The 21375-nt window shown below is 35.9% G+C and overlaps 2 protein-coding genes across 2 annotated transcripts in view; one reads left to right on the top strand and one right to left on the bottom strand.

Annotated features, from left to right (window-relative positions):
• LOC113240243 (zinc finger protein 2 homolog) overlaps window positions 1-410 on the bottom strand; it is a 31855-nt gene extending 31445 nt beyond the window's left edge. Inside the window, exon 1 of the mRNA XM_026477496.1 lies at window positions 261-410. Within this exon, the coding sequence (XP_026333281.1) occupies window positions 261-410 (150 nt within the window). The remainder of the gene's footprint in view (window positions 1-260) is intronic.
• A 1283-nt stretch (window positions 411-1693) lies between these two features.
• LOC113226666 (tetratricopeptide repeat protein 39B-like) lies at window positions 1694-19696 on the top strand. Its single transcript, XM_026459390.1, has 14 exons — window positions 1694-1882; window positions 7871-7980; window positions 8179-8213; window positions 9909-10010; window positions 10456-10639; window positions 11749-11906; window positions 12720-12885; window positions 12967-13128; window positions 13884-14047; window positions 14543-14704; window positions 15244-15433; window positions 15909-16069; window positions 16505-16624; window positions 19285-19696. Exons 2-14 carry the CDS (start codon window positions 7876-7878, stop codon window positions 19388-19390), a joined length of 1815 nt encoding a protein of 604 aa, XP_026315175.1. The 5' UTR covers window positions 1694-1882; window positions 7871-7875; the 3' UTR covers window positions 19391-19696.
• The last annotated feature ends 1679 nt before the right edge of the window (window positions 19697-21375 follow it).

Genomic DNA, 21375 nt, shown 5'->3' with positions numbered 1-21375 from the left:
TATAGACCAAATAGGTAATATAGACCAAGTAAAAGGTACACAACAGTTTAAACGTCTCTCGATAGTTAGTTACGAAATATTCACCATACACAACGAACGAAACGTCCCTGTACTTAGTAAATTGTAACTTCGCTAAGCATACATGGTAGAAGATTAGACTCCACAATAGCGATCCAGTCGCTAATCGCTGATTATTTACAAAAAAAAGTTATATTTTGTTCGCGAAGACGCCAGTTAACTTAATACAATTTAAGTAATACCTTTACGCCAGTTATGGCAGCAACAACATAGTCCAATGTGATTGTGCCTATACAAACATCAAAAACTGAATGCAACTCAATTTCTTTCGACAAACATGTTCGGCACACCTCTTCTAACTTTATTTTCGTGCTTTTCAAGGATGAGGCCATGACTTTAGTTTTACTTCTGTTCCACTATCATTTCCCAATGAAAAATAAACATTTTCACTTTATATCTGTATAGCACAAATCCGTTTCTTGAAGTTTTACTGCAGAGAAAAAGTACAAATGAATGGGAAAACGAAATGAACGACATGACAGTCATAGACAAAACAAAACATAATCAAAATCCCGCAGCGGCGGCGGCGCCCCGCATTCCGAATCTGCCGCTGATACACTCTTCTATTGATAGTATGATAGGCGCCAAAGAGAAGCCTCAGCAATTTCTAGGAGACGGTCATGCCTTATGCATAAAAGCCTCTTCACGTTCGCAGTTGCTTTGTTACAATGTATATTGTTATAATGTATATTGTTGTTATTTATGTAACAATTAAGTAGGTACGTCTATAGTTCAGTTCAAGGCACAATCACGTTTTACTAGCACAAGCAGTTATATAATATTGAATTTGTGCAACGTGCGGTATCATAATTTACTTATTATAACAAAGTAAGTGCCAAGAATTAAATCTATAAGTTTGGTAATATTAGCATTAAAAAGTCTCAAAAAAATATCACCACTATTGACGAATTTATACCACGGAGGAAAAAGCATTGAAAGTGCCTAAGTCTCGATTACTATTAAAACTGCTGTCGCCTAAACTCACACAATCACATTATGTTAAACACTATGAAATCTTGATAATAATTGATCATAGTTTCTAATTTAAAAAGATAAAACAAATTCTGAACTGTTAATATAATTTAAACTTTATCCTCTTATCGTTGAAAGTCAGTACCTAGGTACCTACTATTGCCAGTTACGATATTTTGATTTTTATTGTAATTTCAAATAAAACGCTGCCATCTAGCGGTCAACAGTTAAACGTTGTTGAATTCGCGATGTTTACTTAGTTCTCCACAAAGAAACAACCATGTTGCAGCGGTATAAGGTTTACTTTTCTTTCTTATAACCATTGTCTTATAATTTTTATTTGTAAGTCAATGCTTATAACTAAAGAATTAATAAACAGAAAATTTATTAAAATTAAATAAAAAAGACTTAACAATGATATGAAACACCACCATGGATAATAGTAATATTACTTTATTACAGGTGTTGTTGGTAGGTCAACGGGTGTGACTATTATTTTTGCACTCTTAAGTAGCAAAATAATATTATTGTATATGCATCATGATAATTTGGATCAATCATAATATTGACATGTGTGATCGCTGCCAAACGCAACTGTCAACTCGACACACTGTCAAAGATTTCATTCATCATTGTGGACGCCAGGCAGAGCAGCATTGAGTATTTTGTCATAATGTTACAGTCGTGGTAGTGTGTGGAAGTCATTGATATCGTGCATTGTTATATCATGTTTAATTGTACTAGGTAAATAATTTAAAATTGATTAAAAACTGCGGTTTAGCACGATCCATGCAGAACATTCGTTTCTTCTAATTCGTACGGGAAAAGACATGTGAGTACTTATTTACTTAAAATTATACTTTTACTTATTTAAATTGATTTATTTTCCCCGTACATGTATACCTTTGTATTATCTTGTGGTATTTTCATTAGTAATTTTGTTATATCCTATTCCGAGGTAACAATGTAGTGCTACTATGCTTTTTGGGTTTTAGAATGCTGCTGAATGTTAATGTTTCTCTGCTTTTGTGGTAGTTATAGATGCGCACATTGTTTTTCTGCGAAACATCACGATCATTCCAAAACGGAATTAAGGATAATAAAGGATAAATGTAAATTGTTATTAACACTATTTTTTTCAATGTTCCAAAATATAACTGCGAATGATTAACTTTAGCTGCTCAGTGTACCTACAATTTTAAGACTACATTCTGGCTGTGCCCCCACTGTACATATTAAATAGTAAGTAGTAGGTAACTGGAAAGTTATATCCTAACTAACATTGTTACTTACTCATCTCTCAAGAACTGTAGTTTACAAAATATGTACCTCTTTACAATATAAAAAATCTTGCAATATTCAGACATGTGATTAAACACATAAATACAGTAGATGAGTGCATTGAACTTGAATGTTTTTAGTAATGAGTATTTGTTTGCACATACTTTGTGCTAGCATATAATATACATTATATATTGGACAGTTTGTTTACAGTATTGTTCACAACTATCACAACTCTGACAATCTTACTGGTATAAGTTATTCAAAACATGTACATTTTATAATAATACAATATTATATTATACCATTCATTAAATAATATAACCTGGTACAAACAGCCAGTTGTGTGCCTGCAAGATATTTTTAAAAATGTACACAAGTTTTTGTTTTTTTATGACCTTTATTTTAAATGCAATTTCTTATTTGATCCAAAAAAAATCATATGTAAAACTGTACTCCTTAAGATCTAGGGTGGAGCCAGTTTAGATTTTCCCTGGTAAAAGAATTTGGCTCATAATTTAATTAATGCCTAATGTTACTGCTGTATGGGTAACCTTGGCCCTGCCAGATGGTATAAGCCTCATTATGTAAAATTTCGTTGTCCTGTTAACCAGGTCACTGGCACTTCAGAATCACTACTTGTACAGCAGTTATTAGGTATCTGTCAGTAGCAAGTAATTACATAAATAGCCTTGTACTATTCATTTATATTCTTGAAGAATTGCATAAAACGCGGAATATTTCGTAAGTTTCTGTACTTCAAAAAGAAGAAGCGTTTTTACGTGTTTTTTAAGTGTTTCCAATTAACATGTAGGTAATCAGTTAAACTGCGAACTAATAAACATTTAAATTCTTGTCGGATTAATTGGGCTAGTAGGTTTTCATCATTCACAGCTTTCACAGAGTCCATTTTGACGTAAAACTGTATGTAGTTAGTGGAAAAATGTACTAGAATTTGATATCTTAAAGTTTCTTTAACTTCGAAATATGGTTATTAGAGATGTGATATTCATATTTGCTTATCGAATCATCTTATCGTCCGTATCTGCCGAACGATCACTAATTTTCATAATAAAATTATCTGGCGATACATGTTACGGTTTCCAATGCTGAGAAAATTAACAATCTGCTGCCGTCACCAATTCATACACGTCTTGTAATTAGTACCCACTCGTAAAATACTCGTGACTATACCGCATGGTTTTCCCACTTTCTCGGTTACCTAATTAATTTAAGTACCCTTATTATGTATTTGTTCAACTCGTCGCTAATTTTGCACTTCGTGAACATGACTCACACAATGCGTATTTTATTTTACTATTGCTTATAAATATGCAGTAGCAAGTAACCCAGAAGAGACCCGTGTGCATATAGTGAAAGCGTTATACTAAGCGAGATGCCGACGACTTTCACTAAAAAGTCCGCTACGAGAAATACAGTCTGCACCATCGATGTACTGGCACCTACTTGGAAGGTTGCAATCAGTGATATTATGTAATGTTTTCTGTATAATTCAATTTCTTATTAAATAGGTGTTATGAGTAAAATATTTCATCACGCTTTGATAATCGAATACCCGTAACAATTCATATATGTACTTAATAACTTTGTATAGTAGTTACTCAAATGTACTCCAAAATTGAAACTGTTGAAATAAGAAAATTTATATCGGGCTGTTTATACCGTGCATGACTTGTGTGTGCTCTGCATTTTTAATTACCAGTTGATAATGATGAAACATCCTTAAATTTCCGCTAACATTCTGTCGTCGTTACAAATAGTCGCTTCATACGGATATTGAGTGCATATTGCTTGTTATCTATCTAGTTAGAGATAAGATAAAAAATATCGGTTACAATTTTTTTATGTTAAGTCGATTGAGACGAAACCAGTCTTGCCGGTTTAAAAGGCAGTTATTGGATGTACATGATTTGCCTAATATAATATAATTCACGAAAGGCGATTATTATTACACATTATGATATTATTTTGGACTATGCTATGTTGACCCCGTGGAATTACATTTAATACAGCGGAAAATATCATTATAAACTGCTTGTTTTTCTCTTACAGAAGATATATTATGTTTGATAGCAACCTGCCTTCATAGGTCGAAGTCAAGGATTTCTAAATGCGTATGTACGATACAGGCCATCTACCGGTTATGCGACACTTGTGGTTGAGTGCTTATCAATTTAGTGCGACAATACACGTCCGTTTTTTCCATCCGATAGTCTGATCCGACTACCGGAAGGCGTTCGTACCATATAATTGTAGGAACACTTATATATACGACGTGGCGTCCGAGTCGGAAATAGCGACCGATTTTGTTACCGATCCGAAATCGCCGCATCGCTACTGGACATAAGTATTGTAGATTGGTTATCTACTTCATGCAAACATTACTTTTAAAAGTAAGTGATACTGCTTTCAAGATTTAAAAAATGTTGCTTGTCTCATAATGTGAATCGAATAGACCGAATGTGGACAAAAATCCTTAAATGATGCCGATCGAAAGGGTATACTATGCAATTTATTCAAATAAGAAACAAAGTTGAAACTACCAATGTATCTACGGTAGTTGTTCAAAATGTGGTCTATATTCTTGAACGCAAATTCTTGATAAATTCGTTGTCCGTAGATTTTCGTACCTTTTTACGATGAATATTCAATGGAAATAACACGCATCAATTCCGTTTTTAACTCGTCCACATTACCAAATATCTTCTTATGCTCATCCCCGGAAATCGATAAATAGACACACGCCTTGTCCCATCACTTGATATTATTTTAAAAAATGCGTTTAAATACAAGATTATTATAACTTTTATGATGCACTTATAAATAAACTGTGGAAGGAAGTGGTTCATGAGTATTACAAAGCTATAGCACATATTTTTAAAGGCGCGAATATCGACAGTAAAACATTGTAATTATTTTCCTAAACTTAAAAATAAATTTTAAAAATTTCATGGTCTTCCTTTAAATTAAGATACTTTGCCGTTTATAAGAAATTAATTCATTTATATTCAACTTTTTCGACCGATTTAAAATACATTTTCCACATTTGGTCGGTTCGATTCCTAGATGAGGCATGTAAATTTTAAAAATCTTTGAATACAGTATTACTTACTTAAAAAAAGTCGATGAAACAAAATATCCTATCTAAAGCATTTTCCCTTCGTGTCCCATAGCCGTGGGCAGAGATGGGCAGTGGATTAAAACCCAATTAACTCGCCCGGGTTTTATTTCTCATTTCTGCCCAAAAACGTTGGCGTTAACGGTAAATACGGCATTTGGAGTAATACCATACTTATTTTCCAAATTTCGATGTAAAAAATCTTTTTAAGACCAAAGAGCCACCCATAGATTTAATACCACACAACACCTACTACGCAATCCTTTAGCTTCGCACTACAAAATCGATTGTATCACATAAAATCGATATAACGATATTTTGTATCGATTCATTTCAGTGCGAAAGAAAGGCAAATCGAATCGTCTAGATCAGAAAGCAATAAACATTTTGTAATAATATCATTAAAGAACAATAGCGAAATCATTGTTAAAAATAATTCTTTAACGTCTTCAAATGTCATAATTACAAGATAGAATAATAGAAATCCTTTAGGTTTTTCAAGTATACTAAAGGCCTGTATAAGTTTGAAAATAAAGTCTTAAAATATTCTAAAAAATACTCAAATTAAATATTTTCACAAATTTTTGAAAATATCACCAGACGCATATAAATCATGAAAACAAAAATGTATAGTTCGCCATCGTTCTTTCAACAAAACTCGATTTACAACAAATATTTAGTTGTAAATAACTTTTTCGCCCTCGATTTCGGGCATCAATGGGTCGTAACCCGATTTAAAACCGTCATTAACAAAACGCCGGGTTAAAATCAGGGCACTTGCCCATTTCTGGCCCTGGGACTTCTGATATACTTGAATAGGCTGTATATGACAAGAATTGTAATATTACTTTTGGTTTCCACGCATCGCAGTGACGACAACAAAAACAGTGCATGCATGATGATTGTGTTTTCGTTTGCACGAATTGTTTTTGAGTCAAATTGCAAAATATTGACCTCATGGTTAAAGTCGTGACTACAGACAAAACTTATAAATCGTGTAGGTACACATAAAAAAAAATGCTTACATACCTACCTATACTCGTATCACACCACATATCTGCCTACGACATAAATTGATTGCAGTACATAATGAAAACGTTGCCTTCATTGCAACGATGAACATTTTTTACTCTGAAAGGCAAATAGTCGCTTCAAATGTCTCACGCCTGGCGGATGTAATCACTAAGCTGCGCTTCAAACATTATTTCATTAATACTATAATATTTATTTCAGACAACATTTAAAATCGATTTTAATATTATGTGGTAGAACTTGTCCTGGAATAATACTTAATAACTAACTATGAAATGAAGAGACCTCTGCGCGAGTTTACACATCATCGGGCAATCAGGCCTAACAGCTATCACTTTCAGGATGCTGTTACAGCTCCCGTGCATTCTGTTCAACAGCAAGACAGTTTTCTTTCACCAGACTGCGTCAATACCGTCCACGCGCGCGTCTGCGAACATGCTTGAACGAATGAACTTGCCGTGTACAATGATGTGCAAAGAGCCCTAAACAATGTTATCTTCACATTGATTTAAAAATTATTTGCTATTCCTGTTAGTAATTTTGCCACAATTTCTACTTTTGGTGCGATATTGGCATGACACAGTGCCTTCCACGCTGTAATTTAAGGGATTTATAACTCAAGTAGGTATAGGCATAACTATACGTACGCTACTTATTTAAGTGCCTACATCTATTATACACCTTGCACTTTTGCTCGTTGTTCAGCGCTTTTGTAATTTCATAAACATAAGTGTGACCGATTTGAAGACTCATGTAAGATGTCTGTCATTTAGCAGAGTAATGTCGTGCTTAGTTTGCAAGTACTATAATATCAATAGTTAAATGCACTTGCGTACGTTTTACCGACTACAAAGTTTTGCATTGCCAGGATAATGTGATGGTACCGTCGGCGTATGTAATTTACGAAATCATACTGCAGAACAAAGCGTTAATTATTACTGGGATTACGATTATCTGTTTAACGCTGCTTTGGCTGTGGTTAAAACACAAGTTTTCGTGGGGTTAGTCGCTTGATGTTATTTATATGTAGTCGACTTCTCCGAAGATTTTTATAAGCGTTACTTACTTTTATTAAAATGCTTGGAGATGTATTGATGTTAGTTATGTATCAATGTGTTGTTCAGAAGTAATGCACAACTGCATAATTCCAAGTTGCAAATTTGTATTTTCCAAGGCGTGGAGTGTTGGTGACCTGAAATACAGACCTTACTTCTTGTTTAGGCACCAGTCTCCCACAGTATAATTCTTGTTTTCATGTATTGTTCTTGTTATCCAATGTGCCGTATTTTGTGATGAGAAAATAAACAAACTTGTTATTATTATAATTAACGAATTTAAAATTAGTCATAATACTTATCGCATTTGCAGGTGAGATGGCTTTGCGACAGGAGAGCGCGACAGCGCTGGTCGCACCGTTGCTTCCGGAGTCATATAGAGAGAGCGCCCGCCCGCCAATTGCAACAGAAGTGTTCGACGATGTGAGCATTGCCGTATATTTTTACCGTATTGCCCAAAGAGATTATAATGTTTTTTGGATATGTTTATGTGTGTTGTACCTGTTGTTTGGCTTATCCTGTAGTCTAAATAGTTTCCACGAATTTTGTTCTATCCTCGTACAATATTACATGTAATCACGCTTTTCTGTACTGATCAGGCGTTCTTGTTGCTATTTTCAGGATGAGTTTGAGGATGCTACAGAAGAACTACCAGAGTAAGTGAACAAAATATTTTTTTTAATAAAAAAAACTTGCAAATATGTTACGATTAACGCCTAGCCGGATAAAATTGCTTACGTATGAACAACAACCGAAGCCAGAAAGAATGCTAACAGTTAACAAAAATTTTTTTCAGGCCCGCGAAAATCAAATATTTGCTTAAGTAATAATTACACTTTCAGGTTATAATCTCACTTCCATTATTTTATTCGTAGTAGTTTTGCATGTGGCCAATTAAACAAAGTAACAATAAACTGTGCATTTATTTATTTATTGTAAATAAATAAATGTACTTAAATATTTATTGCAAATAAATAAATGAATTTATTTACAATACATGAATAAATGCATAACCTGTGCACAACGTGTAAAGAAAACACAAAAAAATGTAAACAATAGCGATTAGTAGAACAAAAATAAAATTATTTCAATTAATATTAAATAAAGAAAACAAACATAAATTACGTCCAAATGGATTCCTTTGTATTTTTGATTTAAAAACATGAATCGTTGAACAAATCTATTGTTTGGCGAGTGGAGTAGTGCGACCGAGTGATGGGTATACGGGTGGGGACGCAGATTTTGAATGATTATAAAAGAGGATGGCAATCTATTTAACTTTCTTCAGACGGCAATCTTAACTGCCTCCATGGCCGAACGGTTACCATGGCGGACTGCCACGCAGAGGTCCCAGGTACAATTCCCGGGCCGGGGGTAATATTTGTGTGGCCTACATTTATTTCTCTCGTGAGTTTGGGTGCAATTTGTGGTTGTCTATGTGTGTGTCCATGGCACCCGCGACACAGAGTTTCTCTAGTGCGAGGCTATGATCGTTATTATTATTATTATTATTATTTCATTTCTCAGGATTTGATAAACGATGACCACGTCCAACGTACTTATGCAATATACTGTCAGTTAAACCCTCTAGTTTATCCAAATAAGCAGACATGAAGTCTGCGCAGGAACTTTGCAATATAATTCCGTTTTCGGACCGGTCCTTCCTTCGTCGGCCAGATAGTCCGGAACATTCCATCCTTGTGACAATTTATATAATATATACCATGGGAGGTCCCACTAAGCGCTTTGTTTCCTACTTAGTAATGCGTGCTGCTTGGAATCTGTGCCTCCCGAAAACTACAATTTCGAGCTACTATTCAAAGCCAGAGTGAAGTCTTATTGTTTAGACAAACTGCAACCATCTCCGGTTACATATCGCCTCTAAACAGAGGGTGAGATTGTGACAAAGCGGCGTGAGTCTATTTAACCTTAAAAAAAGTGACTGATGTAATAAAATGAGCTTTCTTGTTGTTGTATCGATGGCATACACTATAATACTTGCTATCGTGGTGAAGGGATTTGTCAATCGGCATAGCGGTTGCACACGGCGACTTATAGCAACGATGCAAACGCGATGCAGTAACAAATCGTTTACCTTTACACACACGCGCTACTGCACCGATACAAACGCGCGATTACATCGCTAGACTTGTGATTTATAAGCGTTTGTATCAATATCAATGCAATCGCGCGATTTGAATCGATGCAATCGCCATCGTAAGCGTTTCACGAACGCTAGGGTGCGCCAGATGTAGGTACTGGAAGCAAATGGTACGTTGTGTGTGGATGCACCCCGTAATGAGCTTTTATATTAATGTATTTCATTTGTATTATTTTGACTTTGTACTCAGATACGTGCCGGATCTCCAGACATCTTTCAGGGACTGCGAAATCGCGATACAAAAATTCTTCAACAATGACCTCATTGGAGCAATGAATATTATGAAACCATGGTCAGTTTCTTAATTGTCATAATTTCGTATTTACTTTATAAAAAAATAAATGTTTTTGAAACATTTCATTGTCTATGAACAATTAAAGATAAATAATAACGGAATTACATTTAAACGAAAGAAAGAAAGACGTGAATGAGGAATTAACTACATTCAAATAAATGCATAATATCTACTGCTTACCTATGAATGTTTTGTAAAATCATTTTAGTACGACATTATTTTTAGTTGTGTATTTCATATAGTCGTTGCTAATTAAAACCGACAGACGCCATCACGTCAAGCTAAACTCTTGGCGGCTCTTGTTCCGTTGCTCTGGAGGCGATATTCGAACAATGTATATCTTAATATGTTGACTGTGCCAAGTGTAAGTTCGAATAAGAATCGCAATTACATGAATTTAAATCAAGCCAGTAGTGTGATTACTATAACATTCTTGTCTCAGGGACCAGCATTCATTGTACCACAGTCTAGGAACATCAATTTTTGAATTCATTCCTGCCATGTTGACCTTCGACAATGCCCAAATCAACAGAGCCCTGGGGGCATTAAAAACGTGCATTTCAATTTGCAACCAACACCGACGAAACATGACGTTAGTGGAGAGCTTGGGCAATATTATAAAAAAGGTACACTTATGTTTTTGATTTTTATTATTATTTTTTATGGTACTCTGTGACGGGATGAACAAGTCGTTGGACGAAAGTTGCAGAGCTTTAAATCGTAAAGATCTGAGGTGCACTGCCACTGCGCCTGTCACCCTGGGACACAAGTTGCAAGTCCCATGTGCCTGTAATTTCACCAGCACACTTAGCGCCCAGTGACACAACGCGAAACTTCTTGCGCGGCCGCCGCGTGGCGACCGCCCAGTTACCACGCTTTCACGTTTACTAGGCAATAATATTTAAATTCCTTTGAATACAAATGCGCCAACCCAACGCGTAGACCAAAGACAAGCCAGTTGCGCCCGCGCGCTCGGGACGCTGATTTGAATTAAAACGTAAAAGCTAAATGAATAGAGCGTACTTTGCCATGACAATTAGACGCACGCGGTCGTTGCACGGCGGCAACGCGGTCTCCGCGCGGCTTGAGCTCGAAGAAATTCGTGTCGAATAAACGCACCATTACTCTCCAAAACCGGAACGCAGTTACGCTCAGATTACTAACTGGCGGCAGAAATAAGTAAGATGACAATACTTCCCTGGACGAACTTTATTAATTCTAAAATTTTAGATTAAATTCTAGATTTTATCATGTGTAATTTCATTGCTGTCGTACAATACACGTTGTAGCTTAATTATAAAGGTTGAAACGATGTATAATTTGTCACAAAACAGACACAACCATATCTGTAAATACCTTAATGAGCTATGTTATCCAGCTCATATAAATTGCAAAAATTTATCCCGTACACTAGTGATTTAGAAGCTATAGTGTTCGCTCTGAGCGAGTGGCGTGACCTTGTATACCTACATATATCCAAAAAAAAAACTCCTACGACTTTTAAGTATACTTACATAGTTAGTACTATGCATAAGTATTTAATTCGACCTTGAACTGATTGAATTCTTCTGCTTTTGTAGAATATTAATATTACGTCGAATAATAACACATACATGTTTACCTTTTTTACATTTTGTGTTTATATATATATATTGACGCGTGATCCATTGAATTTGCTACATAAATCGAAATACATATTTATTGCACAAATTGTCATTGTTTCAATTTGTTACAGCCTAATTACAGTACCTATTCGGACATGGAAGCACATGCAGAATTGTGTTACGCAGAAGCGCTACTGCTCCAGGCTGCTTTGACCATAATGGAGGGCGAAGACCTGACTGGTCTCATCAAAGGAACAATTAAAGTCAAGAATTGTTATAACAGTTATAAGTAAGATATTATTTCCCAATAAATTTTTGTAGATCCTTAATAATGCCTCAAAAACACGTATTAAATCGAAATTTAATATGTATAAATGCCAAAGTAACTCCGTCTGTTACGTTTTCGTGCTTGAAGCTCTGAACCAGTATTGATGAATTTTGGTTAGAGATAGATGGAGCCTAGGAGAATGATATAGCGTCGCCTTACTATCTCAAACTTGTATCTTAAAGCACATATACAAATTTTGCAGGCTAATTTCACATCAAATATCCTTCATATTTACTCACTGGCTTTGACCTATTCTTAAAGTTATGCATCCAAATTAACATGATAAGAATATAAAATAAATAGAAAGTTTTGCCATCTCCTGTAAAATATAATCACTCTTTGTAAGATACGAGTTTGAGAAAGTAAGACATCGATAGGCTACATTTTGTCACAAAAAACAATCTTAAAGAGGTGAAATAGGGGGTGAACGTTTGTATGGAGAACCAATAAAACTGTGAAAATTAGTGGTAGTATGTACCGTAGGCTACATTAAATATTTATTCTACGCTGACGAAGTTATTAATAACTTTGAAACAAAAAATGACCTCGATGTCATTTTCAATTAGTTAATGACGTCAAACATACTGCTAGTTTGCGATAACCCCGATTGTAATAATTAATAAGACGCGTTTATCTGTTTTTGTTTGTTCTCTTTATCTTTATTATGCAAAGTGTTTGCACTGCATTGTAAATAAAATATAAAAGCATAATAGGTTTATAGATAATTCGTATTAGTATTTTGATTTGGGTTACGAAAATGTCTATCTGTTTAAGGGACTGTGCAAAAATACTTGAACGAAAGCAATGGGAGAGCGAAGATTCGAAAGTGCACTTCCACAGCGGGGTTCGGCTGGGCCTCGCTACGTTCAACTTGATGATATCCCTGCTGCCTCCCAAGATTATCAGCGTACTGGAGTTTGTTGGCTTCTCTGGTAATAAGGTCAGTGCCGTTTTTATTCCGATGTGTTATGGATCTTCTCGTTACACAGCGTTACCAGCTATACAAAATATTGTTTAACAGAGTTTTGGTCTATCGGAACTGCAAGCCGGCTCCAGGTGCCCAGGTTTGCGTTCGGTGCTATGCGATCTTACGCTGCTCGGACACCACCTGGTAATTTGCCACTTCACTGGCGCTCAAGGGGATTTGGAAGTCTGTCAGGAGATTTTGAATAAGGAGCTCCAGGTTGTTATCAAATGCACTAGATTAAGTAAACTTTTTCATTCTATGCGATGGTGTTAAATTGACTGCTTTTTTGTTTTACACACGTTCTCAACGAACACAAGACTCTTTATGGCTTTGTTTGATTTTTTTATCACAAACTAAACGATTTGGCCATGTATTATTTGTATAAACATTTTGCCACCGATAGTTTTTAATTTTCTTCTCTGACTGTTGTGTTACTTAACCTGATAGTTATTTGTTCAAAAAAAAAGTTTAACATAACATGCACCAAGGCGTTACAGCAATTCAAAAAACAACAAGAACTAGAAATTAAAAAAATATATATAAAAAATAACGTCACTAATCTAAAGTTAAATTTATGACTAACAAAAGTCCATCCTGTATGTCATAACACTCTCTTCCATTCGGTCATGAGTCTCGCTATCCGTGTCACAAACAGGATATTTTTGAACTGGTATTTTGTTATGAAATCGCACACAGTTTCCCATGAAAGATGAGGCTACTTTATATAGTCTGCCAGTTTAACTTTATTTCGTAATTTGTGTTTTAGTTTTTTGTGTGTGTTTTGTTTTCAAGGAATAAATTGCTTCGATTCCTATATAACACTTTTTCCCATCTGGGTGATAGAGAACATAGTCTTCATAGTTATAGAACACATCTTTCACACACGCTCATCGGGTATTTAATGCCATTCGCTTCCTCACAGTGACATTGCCTGAGAGAGTACTTACAAATATGCGTTTACATTGCTTTAGATATACCCGGATGGAGTATGGTTCCTTGTATTCAAAGGGCGACTGGAACTACTGCAGGGCATGTTCCGACAAGCGATTGTCACCTACAACCGCGCCATTGATAGCCAGAATACGTGGCCGCAATTCCGTCATCTCTGTTATTGGGAGATCATGTGGGTGAACGGGTAAGATGTCGTCGTTACTTACATTTCTCATCGTAGGGACTTTCTTTAGCAAATCTCTGGTTTGGATGTAATACCTGATAGGTACTTTTGGTTTTCAATCCCAGATTCAAGAAACGGGAGTTAAATGTTTGAAGCCTATGACTGTATCTCTCTGTCATGACATCGTAGCTCCTAAAACAGAGTTTCCCAAAGTGGTCCCTACCGCCCTCTGTAGGCGCTGAAGAATCCTAGGGGGCGGTAGGGACCTCGGAAGCAATTGGGGGTTGATACTGTCCAGGTGGTGCTACCACATTTGAAAAAAAACCTGGATTATCATATAAAATGCACTACATATAAGTATATAACTTTTTTCTCGTGATTGTATGTGTTAAGTTAACTTTGGGAAATTGTCCTTAACGGATGATTTTTTTCATTGTTTCCTATTCCAAAATTAGTGCTTGTTTATCGTGCGTACAAAATAATTTAATAAAGTAATGATTAACTTACCTGTTGCAGCCTGATGATGCAATGGCGTGAGGCGGCAATGTACGCCAACAGGTTGATCGACGAGAGTTCCTGGTCGCGGACTGTCTACTCGTACACCATGGGCGCCATGCTGTTGCAACTCGAGGACAAGATCCTGCCCTCTGAAAGGCTTCTGTGCAACGACTTAATGAAGTAAGTTTCTTCCTCTTTTTCTCAAGTCAACCGCAGTTTTCAGCCCATTCTCATTTCTTTTAATCCTAATGGCACGAATAAACTCCAAAACTTCTATTTGCTTTTTAACCAACTTCAAAAAAGGAGGAGGTTCTCAATTCGACTGCTTTTTTGTGTATGTTACTTGATTACTCCGGCCGATTGTTGAACCGAATGTGATGATGCTTTTTGTTGGAAAGAGGGTACCTCAGTATTGGTCCCATCCAAATTTGAAGAAAATATTCCCCCTCTAAGTGTGGCAAACCAGGGGATGAATTCGGTTTCGCATACTTTCCGGTAACTGGATGTAATTCCACGAACTTTTGAGATCGGTTTTTTTTAATTATCGTCAAGCAAAATTGCCCGTGTGCCGTGTGTGCGTTCGTTCAGATCAGATGTGCGTTCAGATCGTCTGGTATTTTATTTTATATTCGAATTCCATTTGCCGCGTACATATATGCCTTTATCGCCATGGTCAATATCGATCAGATCTTCAATACAATAAACTGTTGTATTCTCAGGAAAGCATCGTACTACAAGCAGCGCATCGCGGGCAAGTCGCTGCCGATGGAAAAGTTCATGATCCGGCGGTGCGCGCGCCACAAGGCACAGGGCGGACGACTGGTCCTGCCGGCCATCGAGTTGCTCTGCCTCTGGAACATGTTCCCCATACTAGCGAAAAACGAGCGAGGCGCTCAAAGTGTACTCAAGGTATCATTATTTTTGATGTAACTTGTTGAACTGTACATTTACCATCCGAAAGACTGTAACCAACACTTTCAATGCCAGCTAAAGAAAACAAAGTAAAAAAAAAATGTGGATATTCGCACAAAGCGTTTCGCTTCCACATTCATATGGCGAACGGCACAGATGTGGAATTCTCTGCCTGCAAACTTATTCCCTGAACTGTACCTGAGACTTTTCAAGGCGAGAGTGAATAGGCACTAGTTAAGTGCGTATACTACATTGTCGACCTCATTGACGCTTTCCATCCAACATTAACTTGTAAAAAAAATCTCGCCGCGCTGTCGTAGTGAAGGCATAAAAAATTTATCGGGACTGGGAAGGTTAAGATAGTTGAAGGTGGAGGTGATGACAGTACCAATCAATAAAAACAACTTTGACTGTAGGAACTCCTTGAAAAGTATTAAAAAAAGCATAAAAACCCTGCGAAAACATATTGCAGTTGATAGAATCTGCGCGCGAGCAGATAGAAAATGTTCCGCAAGAGTGGATGGCGGGATACGAGGCAGATAACCGCGCGCTGCTGCGCTATCTGCACGGTTGCTGCCTCGCCGCCATGGGTCTACCGAGGTTGGCCCTCGACACACTCGAGTCTGTGTGCCAGTAAGTAGCTGAAATATTTTTTTTGATCTTGATTAGCTTGTTTTCTAACTATACGTCGTTTATTTAGCATAAGCAAAAGGGAATTTTAGGTTTCAGGTCAATCATTCTACCATTTTGTAAGCAAAACAATTTCATAAATACCTAAAACAAAGTTTCGGAACGTATTCACTAGATTTATGTAATGTTTGGTGAAATTCATGACACGTGTAACTATAGGTTTGTCGATATGTGTATATCGTAATTCCATATCATTCCATATAAAATTGCACCAAATCAATTTTGGAAACAAAAAATAAAAAAATTGTTATCAAACGCAATTAAATACAATTAAACGAAGTGACGTCGTTTACTTGTATATATTTGTAACAATTACTTCATTATATTCTCAATTGTAATGAAACAAACACTGTTTACAATTGTCGTCTTTATTTACAGGCTTAAAAACGACATAAAGGAGGATACATTCTTGATACCGTACAGTGTGGCGGAAATGGCCATGTGTCATTACCAGTTGGGTGACAAAGAACGAACCATCCAGATGTTGCAAGACGCTAGGTAATATTACTAACCTCGTAACGCATATTGAACCTTTGATACCAGAAGAAGAAATGTCTGTTTTGTAATTGCGTCGCTTTGAAAGTGATACTATTTCATTTCATAAGAGCCAAAGCACGTGACGTATATTATAAGCGCCGACGACGTGCAGATGACGCGCGTAAACGCGATTCAACGCGATACAGACTCGCGCGAGAAGCGCGTTCGAAGCTCGTCAGTATCGCGTTTTATTCGTTTGAATCTATTAAAACGCGCGCAAATATCGCGTTATGCAAGAAGCTTATATACTCTGCCGTCCACTAACTAAAACTCGGCTAAGAGATAAATGAGCAAATATTCGTTTTAAATTGCAAAAGATAGAGCACTAAATAATATCGGAACTTACCCTAACGATACATAGCTGAAATATCATTAAACAATTTCAATATTCTAAAACAGGGTTATGGTCTTTTACGATATCTCAAAAAAATATTTTGTCACTTAGCTGCATTTTAATTAACGGACGGCAGCACTGGAGTTTACAATTACAATTTTATGTAGTTGTTTCATTTCAAAAGCTGACGGAAATTAACAAACAAAACAAAAATTAAAACAATTTCTTATCAAAATGTGCGATACATACGCGCAACTACAGCACGTCTGCAGCGCGTATACACGCAAATAACGCGCGTTTAGATATGTTAATAACTCAATTTCGCTAAATAAAAAGTCTAATACGTTTGTTATGATAAAGAGGGCAGATATTATATTCTTGATAATATTGCTGACATTTTAATTTTTTATTAAATTGATATCAATTATTTTTTTGTGAAATTATTCCACTAGTTTGTTATAATTATTAATATAAAGATCGAACACTATTCCTTCGATCCGGTCGGATTTGAACCGACGCCTTCTAGCAAACCGTGCCATACGCTACGCCAACTAAGCCACGTAACGAAACAGCGGACCTCTTGAATTTCTCTATCTGCTTGTGGTCGTATCTTTGTACTTGGTTTTTCAACGACTTTTTAGTCGTAGCGCTATCTATGAGAAATCTATGAAAGTATTTCGTCACCCAGTTAGATACCTTTACCGCTACTGGCCCCGGTTAGAGATGTCGCTTTTCATTGTATTTAATTTTTTATTGAATTAATATTCATTTATTTTTTGTGAAATTACTCCACTAGTTGGTTATAATTATTAATACAAAGATCGAACACTTAGAAAAAATTCCTTCGATCCGGCCGGATTTGAACCGACGGCACTAGCATACCGTGCCAGACGCTACACCAACTAAACCACGGTACGAACCAGCGGATCATTACTTAAATGTTACTGAAATTTATTCAGAAAATACTAAATTTTATTGTGAACGTGACAAGCTTTTCATTGGTTAATATAATCAAAAATCAACATTGAGACAGATCATTATTTTAGAAATCCATCGATAGTTTATCAACCCTCTTTTTTTTTATTGGGATCAACTTTAAAATTTTATAAATACTGCATTCCTAATTCAGTGCTGGCACTACCTACAAGAAATACCAACACTAAATCATGAGTAGATACTGTAACGTCATTATAGGGGTTTATACAGGATGCTCCTCCAATAGGCAATAATATCAATTGGTGAAAGCACTCACAAAAATCAATTTTATTTTTAGAGAAACGTCTCATACAAGCAAATACAAGTGCCCATAACTAACTATCCATTATTATTGACACAAAGATCGTTCTAACGCGAAGAGCCATTCCTTCAATCTGGCCGGACTCGAACTAGCAACTGGTCGCCTCAACGATCAGTATATTGAATAATAATAAGATTGTATTATTGCGGTTTTTTGTAAAATAACTCCACTAGTATTGTTATGATTGTTAATACGAAGATCGAACATATACAAAAATTTCTTCGACCCCGTGGGACTCGAACGCACCACCATGCTTCACCGTAGCTTTGCTCTTACAAACTGAGCCACAGATCAAGTTACCGAGTTGTCGAAATCCTCCTATGTGTTTTTTGTTATAGATCTTTGTACTGGCTTTCGGCATTCGTCGCCGCTAGTGACATCTGGTGAGAGATTTTTTAAGGTTATGTCACAAAAAATCTCCGTAATTATTACATTCCATCATAAAGCGACATCTACGTCAGTTGAAGCACCTGTAAATTTACCGGCTGCGGTAAAAAGGTTTCAAAAATATCTCATTAGATGTCTCTAGTGGCGCTGAAAGCTGAAAAACTAGTACAATGATCTATAACTTGATCTGTGGCTCAGTTGGTAAGAGCAACTCAATTTAAAAAAAACTCTATAATAAATTATTCTCTGTTGTTGGGTCTGTGTATTTTGACAAAAAGTAGATTAATAAAAACTTTTCAAGTATTATTTTAAATTTGTTAATTTAAATTATTATAATGTGACTGTTTCGGACAATTATTAGTAATGTTAGGCAATACGAACGTGTCTTCAGAACTTCGTAATTTTGAACGTTGGTCATCTGGTCAGTCGTATTTTGAACTCCATCATAATCAGACGTCTGTACCCCACTATCGGTCATAACTACTGATTATCAATTTATAATGACAATTATAGAGATATGTCTGTACGATAGTAGGGTACAAAATGTCTATTTACTTTTCAGGATTTTGCTTCGGATGAAACAATTTTTTCAATGTATTACAGGAAAAAATTCTCCGGTTACTCCCTGGAGTCACGGCTGCATTTTCGGTTGCATTCGAAGTTGCAAATGGTTAAGGAAAACGGTGACAACAGAAAGTCCTCACAGTGATTGATGCACTACCCGGTACATCGATGTGCTACGCTGTGCTAGTGTCTGTTTGTATTGACCAACGGCACTAAAGTACCACCTACGCGACAGGCGAGGCACGTGCTGACGTAAGTCTATAGGGTCTTTGACGTAGTATGAATTAGGTTAAGATCACTTAGTCAATTTAAACAAATTTAAATATAAAAAAAATTACAAGCTGTCACGAGCCTTTGGACGCTCTCTAATAACATACTGATAAAACAGTTATTTAACCCAGCTATCATTACAAACAATAAGATTAAGATGACGTACAAATAGGATTCCATCTTTGTCATTTGAAACCAACACAGTAGAACCCAATATAAAAAGCAAAGCAGATTGATAAAAGATCTTACTTCATTTTTAGAACGTTATTTGCAATAACAAAAGTGATAGTAGTTTACAAACTAATAAAATTTCTTAAAATTAACTTGTGTATTAACCTAATTTATGTAGCAGCAATAAGCAACTTTGCGATTAGAATAAAATTGAGTAAACAACACCAAACAAATTGTAAGTTGCCTTCACATCTTAGATCTCGTTAAGTATTTCTATGCGATAGCCAGTATTGTTATGACGATAAAACGGTTTTAAATACAGGCCTACCGTCGTAGTCGTAGAGTCGGTTTCTGACGTAGCTACGCGGTCCGGGAGGAATGACAATTAACGTAACTGTTATGTCCCGGAGCATAAGGAATAATTGCAACAAGATTTTTCTGACGATTATCAATAACAATTTGAATGTAAAAAGTACGAAATGGCTTGTCTATTCATTTCAATTATCAATGAAGCAGTTTTTTTTAATATCAGTCACTTAACAACAATTTACTAATTTGGTAGGCACTTTTTCCAATCAGCTTGCTATTGAATATCGTCAGAAAAATCTTGTTACAACTGTCCCGTGCGCAGCACTGTTACGAAAATTGTGGGTCTTCCCGCACCGCGCAGCTATCTTAGGAACCGACTCAGTACGGTAGGTCTGTAATAGCGAGAACTATTTTATTTCACTTAGCCCTTTCATGCTGAGTTGTATGAATATCAAATGATTATATTACAATTAAAGCGTAGAATTAGGAAGTCACCACACTTATTATCGTCGAATCGCATTAGGCTAGTCGGAAAAGGCTTTATGTTCACGCAATTCGACACAGACGAAGAGAGCCTATCGTGACAGTGCCTGCGACAAGTCAAGGTGTCCAAACGACGGCAACAACGGCCGTACGGCGGCGTCGATTCCATGTCGAAAAGTGTGGTGACTCCCTTATCTCACGTACAGAAAAGTTGTGCGCAGGTTGAAATCATGACTAGTTTAATTATATTATTGTGTATATAAATATAAATACAAAATGTAAGTGTACAATTAAATCAAGTTTAATAAACATACAAAAGATTTATCAAAAATATGTATACAATAAAATCTTTTTCATCACACTTGCTCGTAAATAGTATGATTGCGTGGTGGCTAACTTGACTATAATGCGCCCAATAAAACCCTCGGGTCTTTTTCTTCCCATTACAGCCATTGTCGGTAAGGAGATTTTTTTTAATGTGTAGCACGACATACTTCCCTATATAGGTCAGGTTCAAGTTCAAGTAAAGAGATACTAAAGTTCAAAATTAAAACATTCGCTTAAAATGTTATCCAAACAGAAGTTTAATTGCAATTCTACCACTTATATACTTATTATTAAGAGTTTCTTAAAATCTTAAATCATTTTAATAGTTTTCTGTGTAAAAATTTAGCAAATTTTTTTTAAGATCCTTTTTGCTTTTTCTTTGATTTTAGATTTATGGAAGAACATCTTGCTGACCATCTGTTGATAAAAAAAAGACGAAAAGCCCGCCATTTGCTAAATCCATAATTGTTGTGTTAACCATATTTATAAAATATAAACATAATATATCCTGGCAAATGTGATGAAAATCATTGTGTGTATCACAGACGGTAAAAAAATAAAAAAATTCGA

This window comes from Hyposmocoma kahamanoa, unplaced genomic scaffold, assembly GCF_003589595.1.
Source record: "Hyposmocoma kahamanoa isolate Upper Pololo Valley unplaced genomic scaffold, ASM358959v1 100021, whole genome shotgun sequence".
Classification (NCBI taxonomy): domain Eukaryota; kingdom Metazoa; phylum Arthropoda; class Insecta; order Lepidoptera; family Cosmopterigidae; genus Hyposmocoma; species Hyposmocoma kahamanoa.
This window is presented reverse-complemented; position numbering and strand designations above follow the sequence as displayed.